This window comes from Raphanus sativus, chromosome 4 (assembly GCF_000801105.2).
Source record: "Raphanus sativus cultivar WK10039 chromosome 4, ASM80110v3, whole genome shotgun sequence".
Taxonomy (NCBI): Eukaryota; Viridiplantae; Streptophyta; class Magnoliopsida; order Brassicales; family Brassicaceae; genus Raphanus; species Raphanus sativus.
This window is the reverse complement of record NC_079514.1, coordinates 4,017,022-4,036,729: the sequence shown is the minus strand read 5'-3', so window position 1 is coordinate 4,036,729 and position 19,708 is coordinate 4,017,022. Positions and strand designations below refer to the sequence as shown.

Below are 19,708 nucleotides of genomic sequence, written 5' to 3'. Positions count from 1 at the left end.
ATCATGTTGGGTTATTAAAAAGTTTGTACCTTCTGATTCCTTTTCATCATCCTGAAGCATATAGTTAGTCATCTGCCTCTTCACAGCATAAGGATTCTTTCTACGGTTGATAAAGGAGATTAACTGAGAGTGTTGCGAAGGTCCATCCAATTCTCAACCTTCTCCAATTTATTGATTTAAGGTGAAGGAAACCGAGAGATACATAGAGTTTTTGGGTTAAATGACAATCACATTTATTGGCAAAACTAATAGGAGTACATTGAAGGATAGGGGAGCCAAAAAGGTGAGAGAAGAGTTCATTATTGTGACTGAAAGATCAGCGGAGTCGTCGAAGTGGAAGAGACGAAGAAAGAAAACCATATGAATCACAAAACCAAACCGGACTTCACGCGAGAATGAATCACAAAATCAAACCGAAGCGGGCCCCACAAAACTGTATACGTCGTTTCTTTTGTTTTGTCGAGAAGAAAAGTGGGAAGAAAAGATATGGGCTACGGAATAAGTGTTTTAATGAGAAGCCTAAAATAAAAAAAGCTCACCCGCTAAAAAAAATGCTGACGTGGCAAGTAGGGAGAGCCTCAAGTGCCTCATTATATTATATATTTTTTCACTGCTGATAATACCTTCTTAGGTGGAAAATTACAAAAAAAAAAAAAACATATGCTTTTATTACTTTATAAATGATTCACTGGCCAGGCCGTCTACATACAGTTAATTACTGGATACTAATATTATAATGCAATCTTTGGATACTCATAAACAACATTATGCCCCAAAAGAACATTTAGAAGTTTACCTCCATCCACGACAAGCTGTATACAGTCTATAGATCATATCTTCTCTGCCTGTTTGATAGATTTTTTTTTTCTGTTATTTAGTTTAGCCTTTTAGGCATTATTATATAATTACCCAAGTGAACAAGAAATACCCACATAACATAATATCTTCCCTTATTTGAAAATATCAAATGTCAATTTGATAGAATCTTAAAATATATGAAACCGAGGAAAAATAGTACTTTAATTTCTTGTAGTAGTAGGGCATATGATTCTTCTCTGCAATATATTTAAAGATACCGATCAAATACCTACTATAAAAGAAATTCAAAAGAAAAAAGTACCTAATATATTCACGAGTCTTGTATACTCAAAATTTGAAAAAAGTACCTAATTTTTTGAGTCTTTGATACTCAAAAAATCCGTATATGTCAACATAGATAAGTATATAAGTATATAATCTATAATATCCCGTCGTTTCTACGTTTTTATGTTTTTGTTGTTTAAACATTTTTATGTTGTATTTCTCAATATATAATCTTCCTTCTTTGTATATTAGAAAGAAAATTCTTGGATATAATTAAGTATTAGATCTTATTCCATATAGAACGTTATAACAACATGTAATTATATCTAAGGTCTTCTCCTTATAATATGAAAGAGGAAGATTATTTATTGAGAAATACAGCAGAAAAGAAAACATAGAACTTATAGTTATAGAAATCATGGTAATTAAATATAACCATATATATCTTCTAAAGTAAATTATATCAAAGTATATATGCATAAAGTATAACCTTAGTTTGTTTCTAAAGCAAGGAATAATGTGTAGAATCTTTGGTAAATTAACACACTTATCATATGTTACCATTTTTTTACTAATTATATTCATTAAGAAGATTTTATATATGAGTTCTCTTTATATATCAAGTAATTTTTTTTGTGTTGTTGTGTTGTTGATGATGCCATTAAAAATGTTTTCATTTGGCATCATTTTTGTTTTTATTTTAAAATATTATTTAGTAGATTTACTAATACACCACCCTTTAACTTTTTTTTTCTAAGCGACTCTATAACTAAATTTAATCCCATAAAAATTGGAAAATTATTAGGTTGATTGTTTCTCATAAACAATCTATTAGTTGGCAAATAAATTATTGAGGATCAACAAATTAATGGGAAAATATAAAAAAAATATCAAAACTAAAGGAGCTATAACATCTTCCATCATCCGCCTCTCTTTGACAACCCCAAAATAAGATTCTTACAGAGAAGCAAATCTCAAATCTTTCCCCCCGCCTATTATTATATGTGACTATTGTTTTACCATCTTTGGCCTGAAGAAAAAAAAAGGAATCCTTTTTAATGAATTTTAAGTAATCAAAATTAATAACTTAAAAAACAAGAAAGCATTTAAAAATTACAGAAGAAAATTAAAAAAAAAAGGAAAAGTTTTTAATAAACTCGAGGGAGAGAGAGAGAGAGAGGGAGGCCATCTTGATAAGAGAAGAACCCTATAGAGACAGAGAGAGAAACAGAAAGAGTGGGGGATGTCTTATAGAATGAACAAAACATCCTCTGTTTCTCTTGTCCTTGTCCCTTTCTCCAGATCTTAAAAAAAAGGTTCTCCGCATTTTCCATCATCATCATCATCATCATCTGGGTCCTCCTCCTCCAAGATGGTGAATTTCCTTCTCCACCAAGTTCAAATCTTGCGTTTTTTTTATTATTAATTCTGTTCTTCATTGATCCTCTGTTTTCTTCATTCCTCTGTATTTTTGTTTTGGATTGGTTTGATCCATTGTCAGATTTGAAAAGATACTCTAATTCCGATTTGATCGGGATTGAGATTTGGATTCTGTTTTTTTTTCAGACAAAAAGTAGATTTAACATCCATGTTTCTCTGTCCGTAAATCTCAGAGCTTTGAGCTCTTTGAATCTTTTAAGACACGATCAAGATTTGTTCTGTTTTTTAGATGAAATGGGAAACTGATCTGTGTGTGTTTCTTAAGATCAGATTCATTGATCGTCGTTTGTTTGTTACTTGCAGGAGCAAAAGATGGAAACGGTGTCGGATCTGGGGAAGCTCTTCATTGGCGGGATTTCATGGGACACGGACGAAGAACGGCTTCGAGAGTATTTTAGCAAGTACGGTGACTTGGTCGAGTCTGTGATCATGCGTGACCGTACCACGGGACGTGCACGTGGCTTTGGTTTCATCGTCTTTGCAGATCCTTCTGTTGCTGAGAGAGTCATCATGGACAAACACATCATCGATGGCCGCACGGTTAGTCTTATAGATCTGTACTGTGTCCTAAGTTTGATGAGATGGATTTGTTCTATAGTTTAGATCTTGATGCAATGTTAGTGTTTAGATCAATGAGAATAGATTGAAGACTCCTTCTTTTGTTGCAGGTGGAGGCCAAGAAAGCTGTGCCACGTGATGATCAGCAAGTGCTGAAACGACACGCGAGTCCAATGCACCTTATCTCATCACCTAGCCACGGTGGTGGTAACAACAACGGGAGAACCAAGAAGATCTTCGTTGGAGGTTTACCATCGAGCATCACCGAAGCCGAGTTCAAGAACTACTTTGACCAGTTCGGTACGATCGCAGACGTTGTGGTGATGTACGATCACAACACGCAGAGGCCACGTGGCTTTGGATTCATCACTTTTGATTCAGAAGAGTCTGTCGACATGGTTCTTCACAAGACCTTCCACGAGCTAAACGGCAAAATGGTCGAGGTTAAAAGAGCAGTGCCGAAGGAGCAGCCTTCCTCCTCAGCAGCTCCTCTTGCTGGTTCTAACCGAAGCAGCCCGGTTATTGGGTATGGTGGTAATAACAACTATGGAGGAGTAGTGGTACAACCTAATAGGTCATCTGGTGGTGGTAATAGCTACTTCAATAGTTTTGCTCCTGGTTATAATAGTAACAACAACAACATAGGCCCTCCTGGTTCTAGGTTTAGTCCTATTGGTAGCGGTAGGAATGCTTTCTCTTCTAGTAACTTTGGTCTTGGTCTGAACCAAGAACTGAGTCTGATGAACTCAAGCTTTGATGGAAACGCTATTGGTTATAATAACCGGATGATCCATGGGAACCAATACTTCAACAGTGGTGGTGGTGGTGCTTCGCCAAACCGTTACAACTCTCCGATAGGATTCAACAGAGGCGACTCTGCTTACAACCCAAGCAATAGAGACTTGTTGTGGGGAAACAGGACAGACTCTTCTGGTGGTCCAGGTTGGAACTTGGGTGTCTCTGTTGGTAACAACAACAGAGGAAACTGGGGACTTTCTGATACTAATGGCTATGGGAGAAGCTTTGGAGCAAGTTCTGGACTTTCTGCGTTATCATTCTCTGGTGGTAACAACAACAACAACACAAATGGTTTTGATGGGTCCATAGGGGAACTGTACAGAGGGAGCTCGGTTTATAGCGACTCAACGTGGCAGCAGGGGTTGCCTCATCATCAGTCTTCTAATGAGTTAGACGGCTTGTCTCGCTCTTATGGCTTTGGTTTTGACAATGTAGCCGTCTCAGACCCAACTGGTAATGCCTCTGAAGGTTACCCCGGAAGTTACAGTGTTGGAGGGAATAGACAAACGAATAGAGGTACACACACACACACACACTCTCATCAGCATTCATCTTAAAAGGCTTTAGCTGTGTTAATCTCACCTGATGATACATTTTGAATTTAACATTTTTTTCAGGTATTGAAGCATAGAAAAATGCAATGAGAGTTTGAAGAGTTGTTACCAACTTTCTTCATCACAGTGAGTTTCTGTTTTTTCTTTTTTTGGTTTTAGCATCACAAAACAACACCAAGAAAAAGAGTTTATGTCTACTGTTTTAAAATTCTTACATAAAAGAGAAGATCAGATTGGTTAGCTGCAAAGATACAAAGATGTTGGGAGGAATGATAAAAAAAAAGAGATTTGGTGTCTACTGCGTTCATCTTTCCGTAGCAATAACTAGAGAGATTGTTGATTCTCGATCTCACTATTCTTTAGATTTCTCCAAAAGATTATTCATGTTGTGTGCTCTTGTTTGTAACTCTAATTGTTAATGGTTCTTTTTTTCTTTCTTTCTTACAGATTTTTTTTTGGTTTAAACTTTGTTTGATTCGGAATTGTTCATGAGAACTTATGATTTTTTTCTTTTAGTGTGAGAGTTAAACATTGTGCAAAAGGGATTCAAAATGATTATTTTCAATGTATTGATTCATATTTTGCTTTGATTTTGAGGATTCATATACGGATTAACGAACTCAAATTTGGACTAAATATAATCAGGAAAAATAAGAAGAGAAAGAAGAACAGTACCATATCCAAACAGAGTTTGTACTTTTTTCTCGTTTTTAGCTGTTTTGTCTGGAGAACACAGTTTGGTTGTTTGGCTTTCTCAAACAATTACGAGGAAAAGATGATGGTTGAGACTCTTTCTCCTTTTACATCTAACTTGTACTGTCTCTCTTACTTGTAGATTTCATCTGGTTTTACTTTGCAGCCATTAATGTTTGATCGTTGCTGGATGCTGCACCGGTCTTAGCTCTTAGTTTCCCTCGTAATCCAAACCCATTGGATGTGCTAAAATCATTAAATATTAATTATTAGACACAGGGCCAGATTGTAAGAATGGATATTACATGTTTTTTTGGATGTTTCTGTTTATGCATGAGGAATCATTACGGGCTCGTCAAGACAAAAATAGGTCTGTAAAATTATTCTACTTATCGATTTACACAGATATCATTGGGGATGTAGCTCAGATGGTAGAGCGCTCGCTTAGCATGCGAGAGGTACGGGGATCGATACCCCGCATCTCCATTTCTTTTATTTAAAACTTTTTTACTCTCATTCTCTCATGGGCTTATAGTGAAATGCCTGCTTTTGAAAAAATTTAAAGCCTGCTAAAAATACGTATTTTTTTACAAATCCCTTGTAACAAATGTTCTTACTGTCCACCTTTCAGTTTTAACTAATCTTCACTAGATTTTGACCCGCGCTTTCAAAGCGCGGGTTTATGTTTGGTAAATTTTTTATATAATCACATTTAATCCGTTTTGTATATGCATTTATATAACCCGTCTCATATATGTGTTTTATATCCGGGTTTATGTTCGGTTAAAACTATATTGTACATGTATTTTTAGGTTTTTGATTTTGAATTATATATTTTAAATATAAATCAATATAACAGTTTTATAGTTTTGATCAGTGTTTTGAAACCCGACTCGGACCTGCGGTTGAACGAATTACCGGTTGGTAACCCGGTATTTTTAATATTGTGATTTTTTTCTAATGATAAGACAAATTCGGTGATAATAAGTTGGAAATTTGTTTAAAATATATTTATATTTCTCAAAATCGTTTTAAATGATAATGATTGTTCTCAAAATTAATAGTTTTAGAATTAGAAAACCGGTGGTTAATGACAGTATCAAACATGGAAATAATCGATACAGTATCAAACAGAGAAATAATCGCATACCGAAATTAAATTAGGAAACCGGTGATTAATGACAAATCAAAAAATAATTAAGAAGAAACTGGCGTAAAACGTCCAGAATAACCTTAATGAATACAAAGGAAGACTCCTTAGTAGGGGTAAAAAGAGTAAAAATCCAAATGTGCTTGTACTTTAATAATATAGATAATCGATGCAGTATCAAACAGAGAAATAATCACAGACCGAAATTAAATTAGGAAACCGGTGATTAATGACAAACCAAAAAATAATTAAGAAAAAACTGACGTAAAACGTCCAGAATACCCTTAATGAATACAAAGGAAATGCTTCTTAGTAGGGGTAAAAAGAGTAAAAATTCAAATGTGCTTGTACTTTAATAGTATAGATATGGCTATATCCAATTCCAAACTGTATTAATTTGAACTCTACAATCTACGTGACATGGGATGGTAAAAAACAACTTTTTTTTGTTCAGTGCAATAAGTAATTGATAGTACATGAATACAATATCATAAGATATTACACGACACAAGGCAATAGTAGTGTAAGAGTATATGTTTCAACAACAAATGAATCTGAGGGAATGTTACACTCACAAGAATTCCCTGCTCTTTTTAGGACAGAACTAGAATATAAACATGAAAACATTATGGTTCCGGTTGTTAAGATTTGACATATATAGTAACACACAGGAAAAAATTTAGGAAGATGTGTGATCAAGGGTTTTGATCACAGAAGTAGAAGAGAGGCAAGAACCATTGCAAAAACAGAGAGGAGAAGAGAGAGAGTGAGACGGGCTTGTCCACTAGGTGCTGGTGCATTGGTTGATGGGGTCGATGGTGTTCCAGGGGTTGAGGTTGGTGGTTTTGCTGAAACCGGAGGTAGTGGTGGCTCAGTAACATCAGCATCTGTGAACACCGGGTTCGGAGCTTCGGCTGGAGGTAAGGATGCATGACTCACAACTTGTAAGAGTCCACCGGGCTGGACAGGAGCCATGTAAGGTGGAGTTTCTTTGCTTCCCAAACATCTATTCTCTGCACAAAGAGAGAAAACAAAGTTAGGCCACTATTGATGTTATGTTATGTTGTGAGACCAAATATTAGGGCACACTTACTTCTGTATCTAGCAGCTGTGAAAGGGAACTCGGTGATGGTTCCATTCACACCAGCTCCAGTAACATAAGAGTTTATCTCAACGGTTGCGTCAGAGAAGAAGTCATACGGTTGAGATACAAACTCGTTCTGGAACACTTCAACGTATACAGGGAGCTGAGACTTCTGCAGCCTCTCCACAACATTGGTTTGCACCGTGACGAACCCTTCAGAGTCAGGAAAGACCGACGATTTTACGATGACAACAGCACTGGCGAATGTCTTTATCTCCTCAATAGCAGAGTCGAGAACGTCACGGATGGTTTCTTCAATTTTGTAGACGGTCTCGTACTTGCTCTGCTTCTTGAAGTCAACTAGAACCGAGCTGTTTGTTGACTGAATCATAACCTTTTTGGTTGTGATGTTGGTGTAGCCGGTTTCAGTAAGTGTGTCGAGAACCGCTTTAACCACGTCTAGCCCTTGGTTCTCTCTCAGGTATGCTGCATTCTGAGGGACACAAGAAGATGTCATGATCCCAAAACCTTAAAGACTAAAAAGAGGTACAAGAGAGCTTTACCTCCACACTGATCAAAACACCAGAAAGAGAGGTGGAGTTCTTTGCCAAGTTTAGGAAGTCAGTAAGTGAAACAAGCTTCCCAGCATTTCTCTCGTTTGGATTCCTAAACATATTGTATGTTCTGTATGGGTTTGATATAGCAGCTGCAAAAAACAATAGTTACCGTAACTGGCAAGTTATCTAAATTCAAAGTGGTCTGTAGTTTTATCTATATGAGAAGCTCTCAAACTAGTTACTATTAATAGTAGGAAGAAACTTACGAGTCAAGGTCTGGATCTCAGGCCAGGTGAGACTAAAAGTGTATGTACCACCAACTGAGCTAAGCTCAGGAACATTTGTTGAACGGTTTCTGAAAGTAGTTTGGGCGACCATTGTGGTGTTACCAAGATCGATGGAACTTGAGCAAAAGGGTGTACCGTCGCTGGACATTTGGACAGAGCAGTCTATAACATCAGCACCATCTTTGATTGCCTTGGCATATGCCAAGTCTGTACATCCTGGGTAGTCTCCACTCGCACCATTTTTGGATATAACAAGAAAAACCACTGAAAATTAAACATGAACCGTTTAGTACATGAAAAGTCACTAACATGTTTCTTTAGTCATTTCAAGAAACAGAAACAAAGTTATTACTAATCATACCTTGTTTTGTAGCGTTTCTGCCCATGTGGGAAAAGCATTCTGATGAAAAAGACATGAAAAACATTTTTTTTTATTTTAAGTATTTTCAATCAATATGTTAAGGACAAAGAGAGTTCGCTTACCAACGGATGCAGAAGCAGTAATGGGAAAATCAGAAAGCACACCATCGACAGAGAAGTTGCCATTGTCAACAAAAGATAGATACTCAGAGACAGGATCATAACTATGGTCATGTGCAATATCAGCATCATTAGCAAAGCCAGACACAAACACTTCAAGTCCTGCTTTGTGAGCATCTTGAACTAACGATGTAGACGGAAGCAAGTACTGCTTGTCATCGAGTGGCAATACGTAAGACTTGGGAACAAGAATCCCTGAAGCAAACGTCTTGACAAAAGTCAAGTTACTCAAGATAGAACCGTATGTTCTGTTTGTCGTCGGCTCGAATGCTTCTTTCTCAAGAAACCTGAACACGAAGGTCGGTCCTTCACGTCCGAAACGTCCGGCGATTTTCTTGAAGAAGTTGACTTCAGGGGAAGAGATGAAGTCAATGATAACAGTTTTGAAAGTTGTGGTTAGAAAAGTGGTCATGCTTAGATTGTGCTGCGCGTAGAAGGCCTCGTGCTGAACGTTTAACCATAGGCCTTGTGGTTTCAGCTGTGTGTTTAAATCTTGAACCGTCATGATCGAGTATCCGTTTCCATCGAATCTCTCGGACCGAGATAGTATACCTCTGATCACTGCAAAAGGTTATAGCAAAACGTCACACATTTATTTTCGGACAAAACACTTTCTAATTAAGTTTATCACAAAAAAAAAATCAAAAATAGCATCTAATGATAAAAATTCCCAAAATAACACATTTTTCAAAAGAAAAATTCAAACTCTAAACCCTAATCACAATTTCACCCAGTACTAACTTCTAAAGTCAAATATGAAATTACAATTGTTTTTTCAATAAATATTATTTTGAACATTTCTTCGTGTTGATTTTATTATAAAACATGATTTAATGCTATTTAAGAGTATTTTTCTACAAAAGCATTCATTTAATGGAGTTAAGAAGACTTACAGTTAACTTTGCTAAGATCTTTCAAAGAGAAGTCAACGGTGAACCAGCCCTGAGTAGAGACTCCATTAACAAGGTAAGTGTTTGTACGATTTGGATAAGCAGCTTCAACAGTTGAAGCATTGCTCATTGTCAAACCAGGGAAGCAGATCCCAGCTGCATCTTTGGTTAGCTGAAGATCACACCATAGAACGACGTCGGGTACACTTGTCAGCATTGCGAAGTTGTAAGCATCGATGCTCGAATCTGGGAACAATCCGGAAAACCCTCCACGAGCAATCACGCGAGGAGAGAAACCTGACAAGCACGCAAAGCAAAATAAATTAAAAAGGTAATCAAGAAAGTGATATTTTTTAATACAAGATGAGAGAAAGAGAGAGCACTCACCGGTGAGCGTCTGCCATTTACTTTTAGGTCCTTGAGCATCGGTTTGAGCAGCAAGAAGCTGAATTAGGACAACACCGAAGAGTAAAAGGGACGAAGCTCGTATCCCTCGCATTGTCGGATTACCTCGCCGGACCTGTCGCTCTTCCTCCCGCCGTTGACTTCTCCGGCTTCTTCTTTGTCTCGGAGACCGAAGGAGATTTGAGAGAGAGAGAGTTTTCTTTAGTTCTTTAGCTGTTTCGTTTGTTGGATTGTCATTTATATGATCGTTAATTCAAATTAAAAATATTAACATAAAAATAATTAAAATTATAAAAAGTCTGACAATTTTTTTTTTCAGTGTATCCATCATTGAAAAGATTTTGCCAATTAATAATTGCAGTCTACCACAATTACGCGTAATCACGTAGTTGTATTTGTGGACAGTTGAGGAGCCGAGAAGAGTTCAGTTGGTCGGCTTCAGCTAAATACTGTGGGCGATTTGCACATACAAGGTTTTTTAAAGTTTTTGTACATACAAGTTGGCTATATGTTAAGCGTTAGAAATTCTCAAAATATTAACAAAAAGAACATGCTTTTAGGTTTCATGTTTGGAAAATGTAAGAAATTAGACTAATATAGCTGATGGGTTTTACTAAAATTTTCAAGTTTGACCAGAAAAAATTGTTTAAATATATTTTATTTAATTTTAAAGTCTGAATCGAAGTTAAAGAAAAAAGTCCTCAATTAGCTAAATTTTATTAAATTTATAATTTTCTATAGATGTATTTGTATATGCTTATCTCAAATTTTCAATAAAACATATTAATGTAAAATAAAATTCAGTTAAAGCTTGAAAAATACAATACTATAATGCGTATTTGGTATGTCAGAAGAAGCAGAGAGCTTTTGATCGGCGACGGCTCGGCGCGCGCCAAATTTAAAAAGTAGTTGATGAATAATTAACCGCTAAGGCGGGTCCCATAACGTGACAGCATGAATTATCTGTAATCGTATACGTGGCGAGTATAAATAATAGTCACGCATGACATCAGGAAAGACGCGCAAACCTGCAAGGGTTATACGTGGGACGGTTGTCTGCTTGAAGCCTGTTAAGCACTCCAAAACAAAACACCCCTTTATAAAATCTTAACAAATCCATATTTTATTTTGTTGATAGATAATACTATAAAATTTCGAAGGAAAGTTCCAAAACTGAGACATTAAAGTGATCATGTGTATTCAATTGGAACAAATGTTTTTGTAGGATTAAATAAATTGCTATGGTCAACTTCCAATACTTTAAGTAATAAATTCAGAGGGGATGTTGACCTCAATCTTGTAATTATACGTATTGAGTAGGTGAAATAATCTATTCTATTCATTTATTATAATCAATCTTCTGAGTAATATGTATCCAATGGCCTAGGACGGTTTAATCCACGACCACCAACATACCTGGTAATTTTTTATCTTACTAGATGCATGATCAGTTCAAATAAGTTTTCAACTTAAATTGAACAATTGTAAGTTTTCAACTTAAATTAAACAATTGTTTTTGGTATTTTGAAAACATAGACAGTAAATGCAGGCACTCCTCATTTGGATACCGGAATGTTATATTTCAAAGCGATAATCTCTTAATCCACAAGTATATTACTCAAGAAGTCTATATAGTCCTTGTTTACAAACTTTAGTATCAACTAGCTGCTTGGAAGACACTTTCGTTATGTAAATTTTCATCATGTTAAACGTCACAATAATAGTTGTGCAGATCTATTAGCTAAGAAAGCTATTGTTTATGAGACAGATGGGAGGTTGTTCCATTCTTGTCCCCCTTTCTTGTATAACAATGTTTGCTTGGATAGTAATCAATAAATCTTTTGGTCGAAAAAACGAGAGCTGCTTGCATCTTCTACATGCCATGTAGCTTGAAAAAAAATCCTTATACCAGTCCTCAATTAACCACGACCCTAAAAGAGCTCATCGGTTTGATACCAAGAGGTCTTTAACATCAGTTTATTTTAGCTTGAGAACCACAAATGACACGCCTCACTTAGACTGTTCATGTTCTCGAAGCCCATTGGTGGTTTGGCCTTGTCAAGATTGTCAATGAAAGTAAAATATGATAGATCTAATCTGAGATAAAACATGCCCATTGTGATCATCTCGCAGCAGCACACACATGCAACCTCCAAACCTCTTTTTCTTTGAAGACCGAGAAGATGCAAGGTGACATGCATACAAAGGAGGACTAAACCTTCCCAACTTCAAAGCCATAAGGTTTGTTACATTTTTTTCTAACAGTGAAGAAAACCTATTGGAATGAACTTGTATAAAAAACAACCAAATGACACTAGAGAATCAAAACAAGAACAATATGAGCTGCTGCATCACTCAGTTTTGTCTCCTCATTTTATGTCAACTCATTCAGCTTCTTCTCAAACCAATCAAACCTAAAGTCTACTTTCTACCATGTATACCACCCGTGAATGAACCAAACAAGGTCTTCACATTTCTGTAGAATGCAAGATAAGATAACAAAAAAAATAGATACAAATGCACAACCTCTGAGAAACCAAACACTTGGTAAGACAAAACAGAGTTCATGTCTTAAAGTCTTGGACTTTAAGTAGCAAACTAGTCTTTTTCAATCCTTCTAAGGTTACATTAGCAACATCAACGATCTTAGACTTCAAGAAAAGCCTAGCAACATCCCTAACATCATCTCCACCGCATTCATCAACCGCCACCGCGCAAAACCCACCGCGCCTCACCGTCCTCTCCATCTCCTCCACGACCCTCCACGGAAACAGAGCATCACCAAGATGCGCGGTAAACGCGAAATCAAACGCACCGTCGAAAAAGGGAAGGTTGTGAGGATCGGCTCTCCTCACAAGAGGAAGCGAATCAACCAATTCAACAGCCGTAACATCAGATAAACCGATCTGGGCCATCGCCATCGGAGCGTGTCCGGCGCCGGCGGAGAGGCAGAGAGCTTTGGTGTGATTTGGAAGCAACCCGAGATCGTCGCGGAATCGGAGGAAGTAAGAGGAGAAGGAGGAGAGACGCGTCTTCCAAGCCCTGGAGGACCAGAGGCGAGCGTTCTTCTTCGGTAAAGGGAGATGCTTTCGCGGCGAGGAGTCGCAGGTGGATCTCGGGAAATGCGTGTGGGGCTTCGACGGAGCTTCCGGCGAGATGCATGTTCTCGGCGTCTGGAGGATCATAATCACCATGATCAACGTTCCGATGGTTATGAACACCATTGAAACTCTGTTCAGCATCTTCTCCATGTTTCTCTCCATCGTCGCCGATTCACCGATGTTATCATCTTTAAAACTCTGTTCAGTAAAATAGTTTTATGAAAGTGACATGGGCTTAAAAACCTGGTCCATATAACACTCTGGGCCCAGTACGTTAATGTTATCTTCAAAACATTTAGGCCGAATGTACAATTTATAAAAATAAGTGGGGCGTTTTTGGATATAAAGGGAAGGAGAGAGAAGACATTCACATACACCTGCGGAGAGGAGAGAGAAGCTCTCCCCACGGGAAGAAGAGGAAGCTCGGAGGAGTTATTGATTTCGTTTCGGAATCATCAGACTAAGGATCGGTTTTCGAAGAGGAATCGATAGAGAGGAAATGTCAGACCTAGACCGGCAGATAGAGCAGCTGAAGCGGTGCGAGCCGTTGAGCGAATCGGAGGTGAAGTCTCTCTGCCTCAAAGCCATGGAGATCCTCGTTGAAGAGAGTAACGTTCAGAGAGTCGATGCTCCCGTCACTGTAAGTTCTCTTGCTTACTCCCCCTATTAATCGATCTAGGGATTCGATAATTAGAGTTTATCTGTAAAGAACGCACTGGAAGTAGAATTAGGAGCTCATGAATCAAGAAATGCTAAGAGATTAGGCGCTTTGATGGTTCAGAAGATCTTAGTCCTTGATATCTTGGCTTGAATCAAGAATTGCTAATCGTTGGAGATTTGTTTGTTTGTTGTTTCCAATGGAATTAGCTATGTGGTGACATTCATGGGCAGTTCTATGACATGATGGAGCTTTTCAAAGTTGGAGGTGATTGCCCTAAGACCAACTACTTGTTTCTTGGCGATTTTGTTGATCGTGGATACTACTCTGTTGAGACCTTTCTGCTTCTACTCGCTCTCAAGGTAAACACTCTGGAAGGTGTTTTACTTTTTTTTTTCTTTCTAGGTCATGTTTCTTTGAATCAAGTTAAATGGGTTGCTTTTTGATATCCCTTCAGGTTAGATATCCAGACCGTATAACTCTCATCAGAGGAAACCACGAAAGCAGGCAAATCACGCAGGTGAATGCAGTCTCTCATTGACAGTTTTTTTTTATGTGTATTGTATAATATATTTACAGAGTCTGCTTTTAGTAGGTTTATGGATTTTATGATGAGTGTTTGCGTAAATACGGCTCTGTAAATGTCTGGAGATACTGCACCGACATTTTTGACTACATGAGGTACTTCCTCACCGCACGCTTTCCACCTTTCTCTGTTTCAGTTTTTGGGAATCTCTGACGCTAAAATGATGCGACTCTTTTTATGTCTACAAAAGTCTTTCAGCTGTTGTTGAGAACAAGATATTCTGTGTTCATGGCGGTCTCTCTCCAGCTATTAATACTCTTGATCAGGTTGATAGAAAAATCTCTATCCCGTCTCTCTCTCTGTTTGATATTGTCAGAAGTTTCAACTAAGAACGAGTTAACTGACGGGGACGTTTTATGGCAGATTAGGACAATTGACCGGAAGCAAGAAGTGCCACATGATGGTGCCATGTGTGACCTCCTATGGTCTGATCCTGAAGATATTGTTGAGGGATGGGGATTGAGTCCTCGTGGAGCTGGATTCCTTTTTGGCGGCGGTGTTGTCATGAGTTTTAACCACACAAACAACATAGACTACATAGGACGAGCTCATCAACTTGTTATGGAGGGTTACAAATGGATGTTCGATAGCCAGATTGTGACAGTGTGGTCAGCCCCAAATTACTGTTATAGGTAAAATAGGACCGTCTGTTTCAGCCTATGCGTATCTTCGTTCCTCTTAGTTTGATCTTTGCATTTAACTCCTATTTCATTGATGCACCAGATGCGGTAATATCGCTTCGATTCTAGAGCTGGACGAGAATCTAAACAAAGAGTTCCGTGTGTTCCAGGCAGCCCAGCAGGTTCGAACACTTTTGATAATGTTTTCTACTTGTGATTCTTATAACCCTATGATCACTAACATACTCTAAATGCAGGACTCGAGAGGGCCTCCCGCCAGAAAACCTGCACCTGACTACTTCCTATAATGCGACAACCCTACTCCCAGCGTAAAACCAAGTAAGAGAACCACAACTCGTTCAAGAGTTGTTTTTATTTGAGTCATAGCGGGAGAAGTTTATACAATACAATTGTTTTAGGCGAGATCTACTGAGGCCATCGAACTGGGGTTGTTTGAAAAACAATATTGTTTGAAATAGATTTCTCTTTGTAATGGTTGTAGTTAAAAGAGTGTTCTTGACATAATTCAAGTTTGTATTTCCTTAGAATATAAAGACCTCAAAACAATTTTGAAGCTCACAGTTACTTTAGTAGAAACTCCACAGGACCCGTAAGAGCAACTTGGCAGATCGAATGGTTGGTTTGTAGGTTATTGCCGTTTTGGTAGGAACTTGCAAAGAAGATGAAGATAAGAATTAGCCGAGTGGTATTCCTCCAAAGATTTTTATTTCATCAACAAATAATACAGACTGAACTCTGTGGCAGTCTTTTTGAGTATGATGCAGACTGTTATATAAATGAATGAGAGACGAGATGTGACAGTGAAGAAGAGGCAAACGTATTGTTTGTTCCACAGCTGTAAAAATTACAAAAGGGAAAGGAAAACCGATATGATTGAAGAGGGAAACACAGAAAGAACAAGCAGACAACCAAATCCGTGCATTGGGTTGCCTAGTGTGAGTAGAGATGGTTTCTACTCAACCTCGCTTAGGATTGGGACAATGAGAGGCTTCATCTGCGCAATGTATACAATTGCCCACCTGCACAAAACAAAAACAACCATGCAATGATATAAGATAATGAGACAGAGACATCTGATCACACAACACAGAGAGGAAAAAGTTGGAGATTGGTCGGAGACAAATAATGTTCATGTTGTGGAAGCTTCTCTAACATAAAAGCTAACTTCAGATAAGTTTCAGAGAGACATGACTCATCTCCTACTAGAAGTGTTGAAATATGACATTGTTCTATCCATAAGAAAACTGGAAGTGGTAAAGCCTAGGAGGCTAGGACTAAGAGGATCTCTCTCTCTTTATCTCTCTTGATGGTTAATGTTGATGGAGGTGAGGAAAGAAACAAATAACTGGCCGGATACAGAAAACAAAGGATGAACCATCATCCATGGCTGTAAATGTAAAGTAAAAGACGAAAAAGAGTGAATGAAAACATGATTAAAAAAAAAACTTACATCAACCAACAGCAGACAGTGGCTGTAATGACCAAAGTAAAATGTAGCCTGTTCCACAAATCAAAGACAAAAACACTTTGATAAATTTACTCCAACCAAGAAGATCGGTTATCAAACAAAAAAAAAAAAGATTGGAGAATTCAACAAAAGTCAATGATTAGATTTTGTTCTACCAAATCATCGATCATGAAGGGGCAAAGAGAGATTCGATCTACTCAATCGATTAGGAGAACCAAACTAAACCTCATTAACATTTACACACGGCTAATGATATCATTTTAAGAGATTGAGACGAAATAAAAAAAAAAACATACAGATTGGTGGAGGGGCCTTGGTTGAAGCAGATTCTTGTGAAAACCGAAGCAATGATGCCGACCACAGCGAATATTAACGATGTCACAAGGAAAGCCATGTTTGATCCTGCATGATCCCCAAAGCCACGAGAATTACACGTTTCAGAATAAATGAGATAATAATAACAAAAGAGAGGTCTCACAGATCGGAATGAAGCTCCTTGTGGACGATGATGATGATGGATTGGAGGATCGTATTTTTTCGTTTCGTGGCCTCTCAGTGTGATGATCTCTGTGCCGCGTGTCGGATCCGTGTGCAAGCAAGCAAGCATAGCAAGGCCCATATTCCGTGAGGGGTACATTTGTCTTTTACTCAGCCTTGAAAAAATAATTCAATTCTCTTTGGTCAACATTTTTTTTTTGAAAAGTGTTTTTCCTTCAGTTTTTGTTTTTTTCCTACCGAAAAACTTTAATTACAATCACTGTTAAGAAAGTGACCAAATTTTTTTCCTTTTCCGTACATACCTTTTTAAAAATAATTAAATTTAATCTTTTTGGGTTATTTCATAGATTCTCTAAAAATAATTCAATTCGCTTTTGTCAACATTTTCGTGTGTGTGTGTGTGTTTTTTTTTTCAGGTTTTGTTTTTCCAGACCCAAAAATTTCAAAAAGTTACAACCAACCGCAGTTTTGCTTTGGCTCTCCATTCAAAACGTACGTCATCTCAAGTTTGCTGTTTCTCTCATCATTGTCACGTCTATGTTGTGAGGCTTGTCTGTTGGGTTAAGCTTCCAATTTAATTTTTCTTTTGATAGACACTTCCAGTTTAATTAACAATAATAATTTGATGTTATATCTTTAGTTATGCCGGACGATCCATAAAGTTTATGTTATGACGTTTGTTAGTTAGGTTAAACAACCATATTTTGTTATATTCATATCATTAACATCCATCATATACATGTACATATTTATGATACATTAATTTGCACAAAATATTTCTGATGTTTGGTGTAATAGACACTATGAAGAAAAAAATATTTTCCTTGACCATGGAAAAGTTTGAACACAATCAGCGATTGAAAATGTAAAGAAATTGTTTTAACATAATCGGGTAGACCACTGATAGATACTAATTACTAAAATACAAACGAAATTCTACTTTTACACATTCAGACAAAGTGTAGACCTAGAGAATTGAGAGGACGTTACTAGAAACCAAAAACTACAGTTGTGTAACCGCTAGCCACTCAATGGTACGACATGTGACAGGGCATGTTACATAGTAAGAAAAAAATTATGTTCGGTACACTGCAATATATGTTCTACAAAAGCTGACCAGCAAACAAAAGTCAAGACTCTAGTTAGTAAGTGGACAGAATAAATTTAGTAATCGCGTTTAGTACTGCCGAAATAAATATCTAAAAATGATGTCACAAGTTCGTGCATGTCCCGTGTTTAAACAGTGATAAGACTGGCATAGGGACCACAAAAACTCCGCCTTCCTTGTAGTATATTAAGGCCTATTCTCGTCAGTTTTTTTTCAAACCTTAGCACATTGGATCCTTATCCGTGAGCAATAAGTTATTTTTCAGTTCGACTCCACGAAAATGGATCCAAAACCTCTTCGTTTGACAAGAGATCAAGAGCACGTGATCATGGTTTCTGCTCTACGACAAGTGATATCTAACGACCGAGGGGACACTTCATCATTGAAATCGGTTGCTTTTGAAGCTCCTCATCATCAACCTTTGGATGCTGGTCCTTGTCCTCTCTGCAGTATTATCGGTTGCTACGGTTGCGCATTCCCAGTGCATGAAGAGATAAAGAAGGAGAAGAAGCACAAAGGTGTGAGGAAAAAACCATCAGGTAAATTAAAATATATACTCTAATGAGTTTCTTTTTCTCATTTTTGGTTACTATGGGTGTATATGGGACGACACTCAAATGCTCTCCAAAGACAGGAGCCGACGAGTAACCCGAACCCCGCTTTTTTTAAAAAAAAAATGAGACGTAAGCAAAACTTTATTTTGTTTAGCCAAACAAATGTTAACTTGATTATTAGCAGGATTTGAATTATTTTTTTACCACCAGCCTATCGTTTGGTTGAGATTTTATTTTAGTTTACCTAATGGCTTATGAAAATTCGAAAATTAGTTTTTGTATTTACTAATTAATTTATGTATTGCCACTAATTAAATTTAAAAAAAAAAAAAAATTATGTTCCAATTCGTTACTTTGAGTATGTTAGCAGTTCATGTACTTTCATAAACCATCAGGTAAATGGTCTGCGGAGATATGGGATCCGAGTTTGCAAAGAAGGAGATGGCTTGGAACTTTTCCAACAGCTAAAATGGCTGCGGAGGCTTACGATGATGAGGCGGTAAAGCTTGTCAAAAGAAAGGCAGCGAGAAGTGACACAATGAACGGAGAGGAACCAACCATACACCGAGAAGACGACGGTTGAAGATGATTGAGAAAACGTTTTTGGTCGTGTTTTCAACCGAAGTAAACATATACATAATCGTCACACATATCATTTATTTCATTGATCAGATTTTTTTACATGTGTTAAGTATTGTATTGTACAGCATTGTGATTGTGTTTCTTAGTTTTAGCTTTATTATTAAATTTGATTTTTTTTCTATTTTTTCATATTGTCCCTCGTGTTTTTTAAGTGTTGCATGAAATTAAATTCAATTGTATTTTTGAAATCATTATTTATTTATAAGTTAAAAAAAATCATTATAATGAGATACAACAAATTGATATGACCAAGTTCAAAATGATGAACCAAACGACAAAGCTAAAATATATCTCTTTATAGTTAGGTATATATACATTCTACTGTTTGTGGCTAATGGCTATATATGTACTCCATCTGTTTCAATTTGTAATATGTTTAAATAAAAGCACTAATATTAAAAAATCTACTCTTC

The 19,708-nt window shown here is 37.1% G+C and overlaps 6 protein-coding genes, 1 long non-coding RNA gene and 1 other non-coding gene across 12 annotated transcripts in view; 4 read left to right on the top strand and 4 right to left on the bottom strand.

Moving 5' to 3' along the window:
• LOC108848877 (uncharacterized) overlaps nucleotides 1-375 on the bottom strand; it is a 2,440-nt gene extending 2,065 nt beyond the window's left edge. For 2 of the 3 annotated variants that reach the window (XR_008944371.1, XR_008944370.1), the window contains exon 1: nucleotides 30-375. This is a non-coding gene — a long non-coding RNA (uncharacterized LOC108848877). The remainder of the gene's footprint in view (nucleotides 1-29) is intronic. The other variant, XR_008944369.1, reaches the window with a different exon arrangement.
• A 1,875-nt stretch (nucleotides 376-2,250) lies between these two features.
• On the top strand, nucleotides 2,251-5,023 carry LOC108855329 (heterogeneous nuclear ribonucleoprotein 1). 3 transcript variants are annotated; one of them, XM_018629124.2, is made up of 5 exons: nucleotides 2,251-2,458; nucleotides 2,827-3,063; nucleotides 3,192-4,395; nucleotides 4,497-4,559; nucleotides 4,661-5,023. In XM_018629124.2, exons 1-4 carry the CDS (start codon nucleotides 2,456-2,458, stop codon nucleotides 4,508-4,510), a joined length of 1,458 nt encoding a protein of 485 aa, XP_018484626.1. In that variant the 5' UTR covers nucleotides 2,251-2,455; the 3' UTR covers nucleotides 4,511-4,559; nucleotides 4,661-5,023. The 3 variants fall into 3 exon arrangements, with proteins under 3 accessions (XP_018484626.1, XP_056865115.1, XP_018484625.1); XM_057009135.1 differs by having other exon boundaries at nucleotides 4,656-5,023; XM_018629123.2 differs by having other exon boundaries at nucleotides 2,252-2,458; nucleotides 4,497-5,023.
• Nucleotides 5,024-5,539: 516 nt separating this feature from the next.
• On the top strand, nucleotides 5,540-5,612 carry TRNAA-AGC (transfer RNA alanine (anticodon AGC)). Its single transcript has one exon. It is a non-coding gene; the product is annotated as a tRNA-Ala (tRNA).
• Nucleotides 5,613-6,742: 1,130 nt separating this feature from the next.
• On the bottom strand, nucleotides 6,743-10,258 carry LOC108849588 (glycerophosphodiester phosphodiesterase GDPDL3). The gene is made up of 8 exons (XM_018623151.2): nucleotides 10,022-10,258; nucleotides 9,638-9,931; nucleotides 8,688-9,305; nucleotides 8,566-8,604; nucleotides 8,184-8,468; nucleotides 7,924-8,066; nucleotides 7,370-7,853; nucleotides 6,743-7,289 (listed from the first exon to the last, which is right to left on the bottom strand). Exons 1-8 carry the CDS (start codon nucleotides 10,131-10,133, stop codon nucleotides 6,985-6,987), a joined length of 2,280 nt encoding a protein of 759 aa, XP_018478653.2. The 5' UTR covers nucleotides 10,134-10,258; the 3' UTR covers nucleotides 6,743-6,984.
• A 2,232-nt stretch (nucleotides 10,259-12,490) lies between these two features.
• LOC108861793 (uncharacterized) lies at nucleotides 12,491-13,339 on the bottom strand. The gene has a single exon (XM_057009228.1). The coding sequence runs from the start codon at nucleotides 13,300-13,302 to the stop codon at nucleotides 12,604-12,606; it is 699 nt and encodes a 232-aa protein (XP_056865208.1). The 5' UTR covers nucleotides 13,303-13,339; the 3' UTR covers nucleotides 12,491-12,603.
• A 152-nt stretch (nucleotides 13,340-13,491) lies between these two features.
• Nucleotides 13,492-15,571, top strand: LOC108853721 (serine/threonine-protein phosphatase PP-X isozyme 1). Its single transcript, XM_018627155.2, has 8 exons — nucleotides 13,492-13,780; nucleotides 14,008-14,160; nucleotides 14,256-14,318; nucleotides 14,394-14,479; nucleotides 14,575-14,650; nucleotides 14,748-15,016; nucleotides 15,108-15,186; nucleotides 15,262-15,571. Exons 1-8 carry the CDS (start codon nucleotides 13,640-13,642, stop codon nucleotides 15,310-15,312), a joined length of 918 nt encoding a protein of 305 aa, XP_018482657.1. The 5' UTR covers nucleotides 13,492-13,639; the 3' UTR covers nucleotides 15,313-15,571.
• A 142-nt stretch (nucleotides 15,572-15,713) lies between these two features.
• LOC108853724 (V-type proton ATPase subunit e2) lies at nucleotides 15,714-17,097 on the bottom strand. Its single transcript, XM_018627157.2, has 4 exons — nucleotides 16,972-17,097; nucleotides 16,790-16,895; nucleotides 16,476-16,523; nucleotides 15,714-16,044 (listed from the first exon to the last, which is right to left on the bottom strand). Exons 2-4 carry the CDS (start codon nucleotides 16,885-16,887, stop codon nucleotides 15,978-15,980), a joined length of 213 nt encoding a protein of 70 aa, XP_018482659.1. The 5' UTR covers nucleotides 16,888-16,895; nucleotides 16,972-17,097; the 3' UTR covers nucleotides 15,714-15,977.
• A 1,229-nt stretch (nucleotides 17,098-18,326) lies between these two features.
• Nucleotides 18,327-19,451, top strand: LOC108853723 (putative ethylene-responsive transcription factor ERF121). The gene is made up of 2 exons (XM_018627156.2): nucleotides 18,327-18,638; nucleotides 19,049-19,451. The coding sequence occupies exons 1-2, from the start codon at nucleotides 18,380-18,382 to the stop codon at nucleotides 19,234-19,236; spliced, it is 447 nt and encodes a 148-aa protein (XP_018482658.1). The 5' UTR covers nucleotides 18,327-18,379; the 3' UTR covers nucleotides 19,237-19,451.
• The last annotated feature ends 257 nt before the right edge of the window (nucleotides 19,452-19,708 follow it).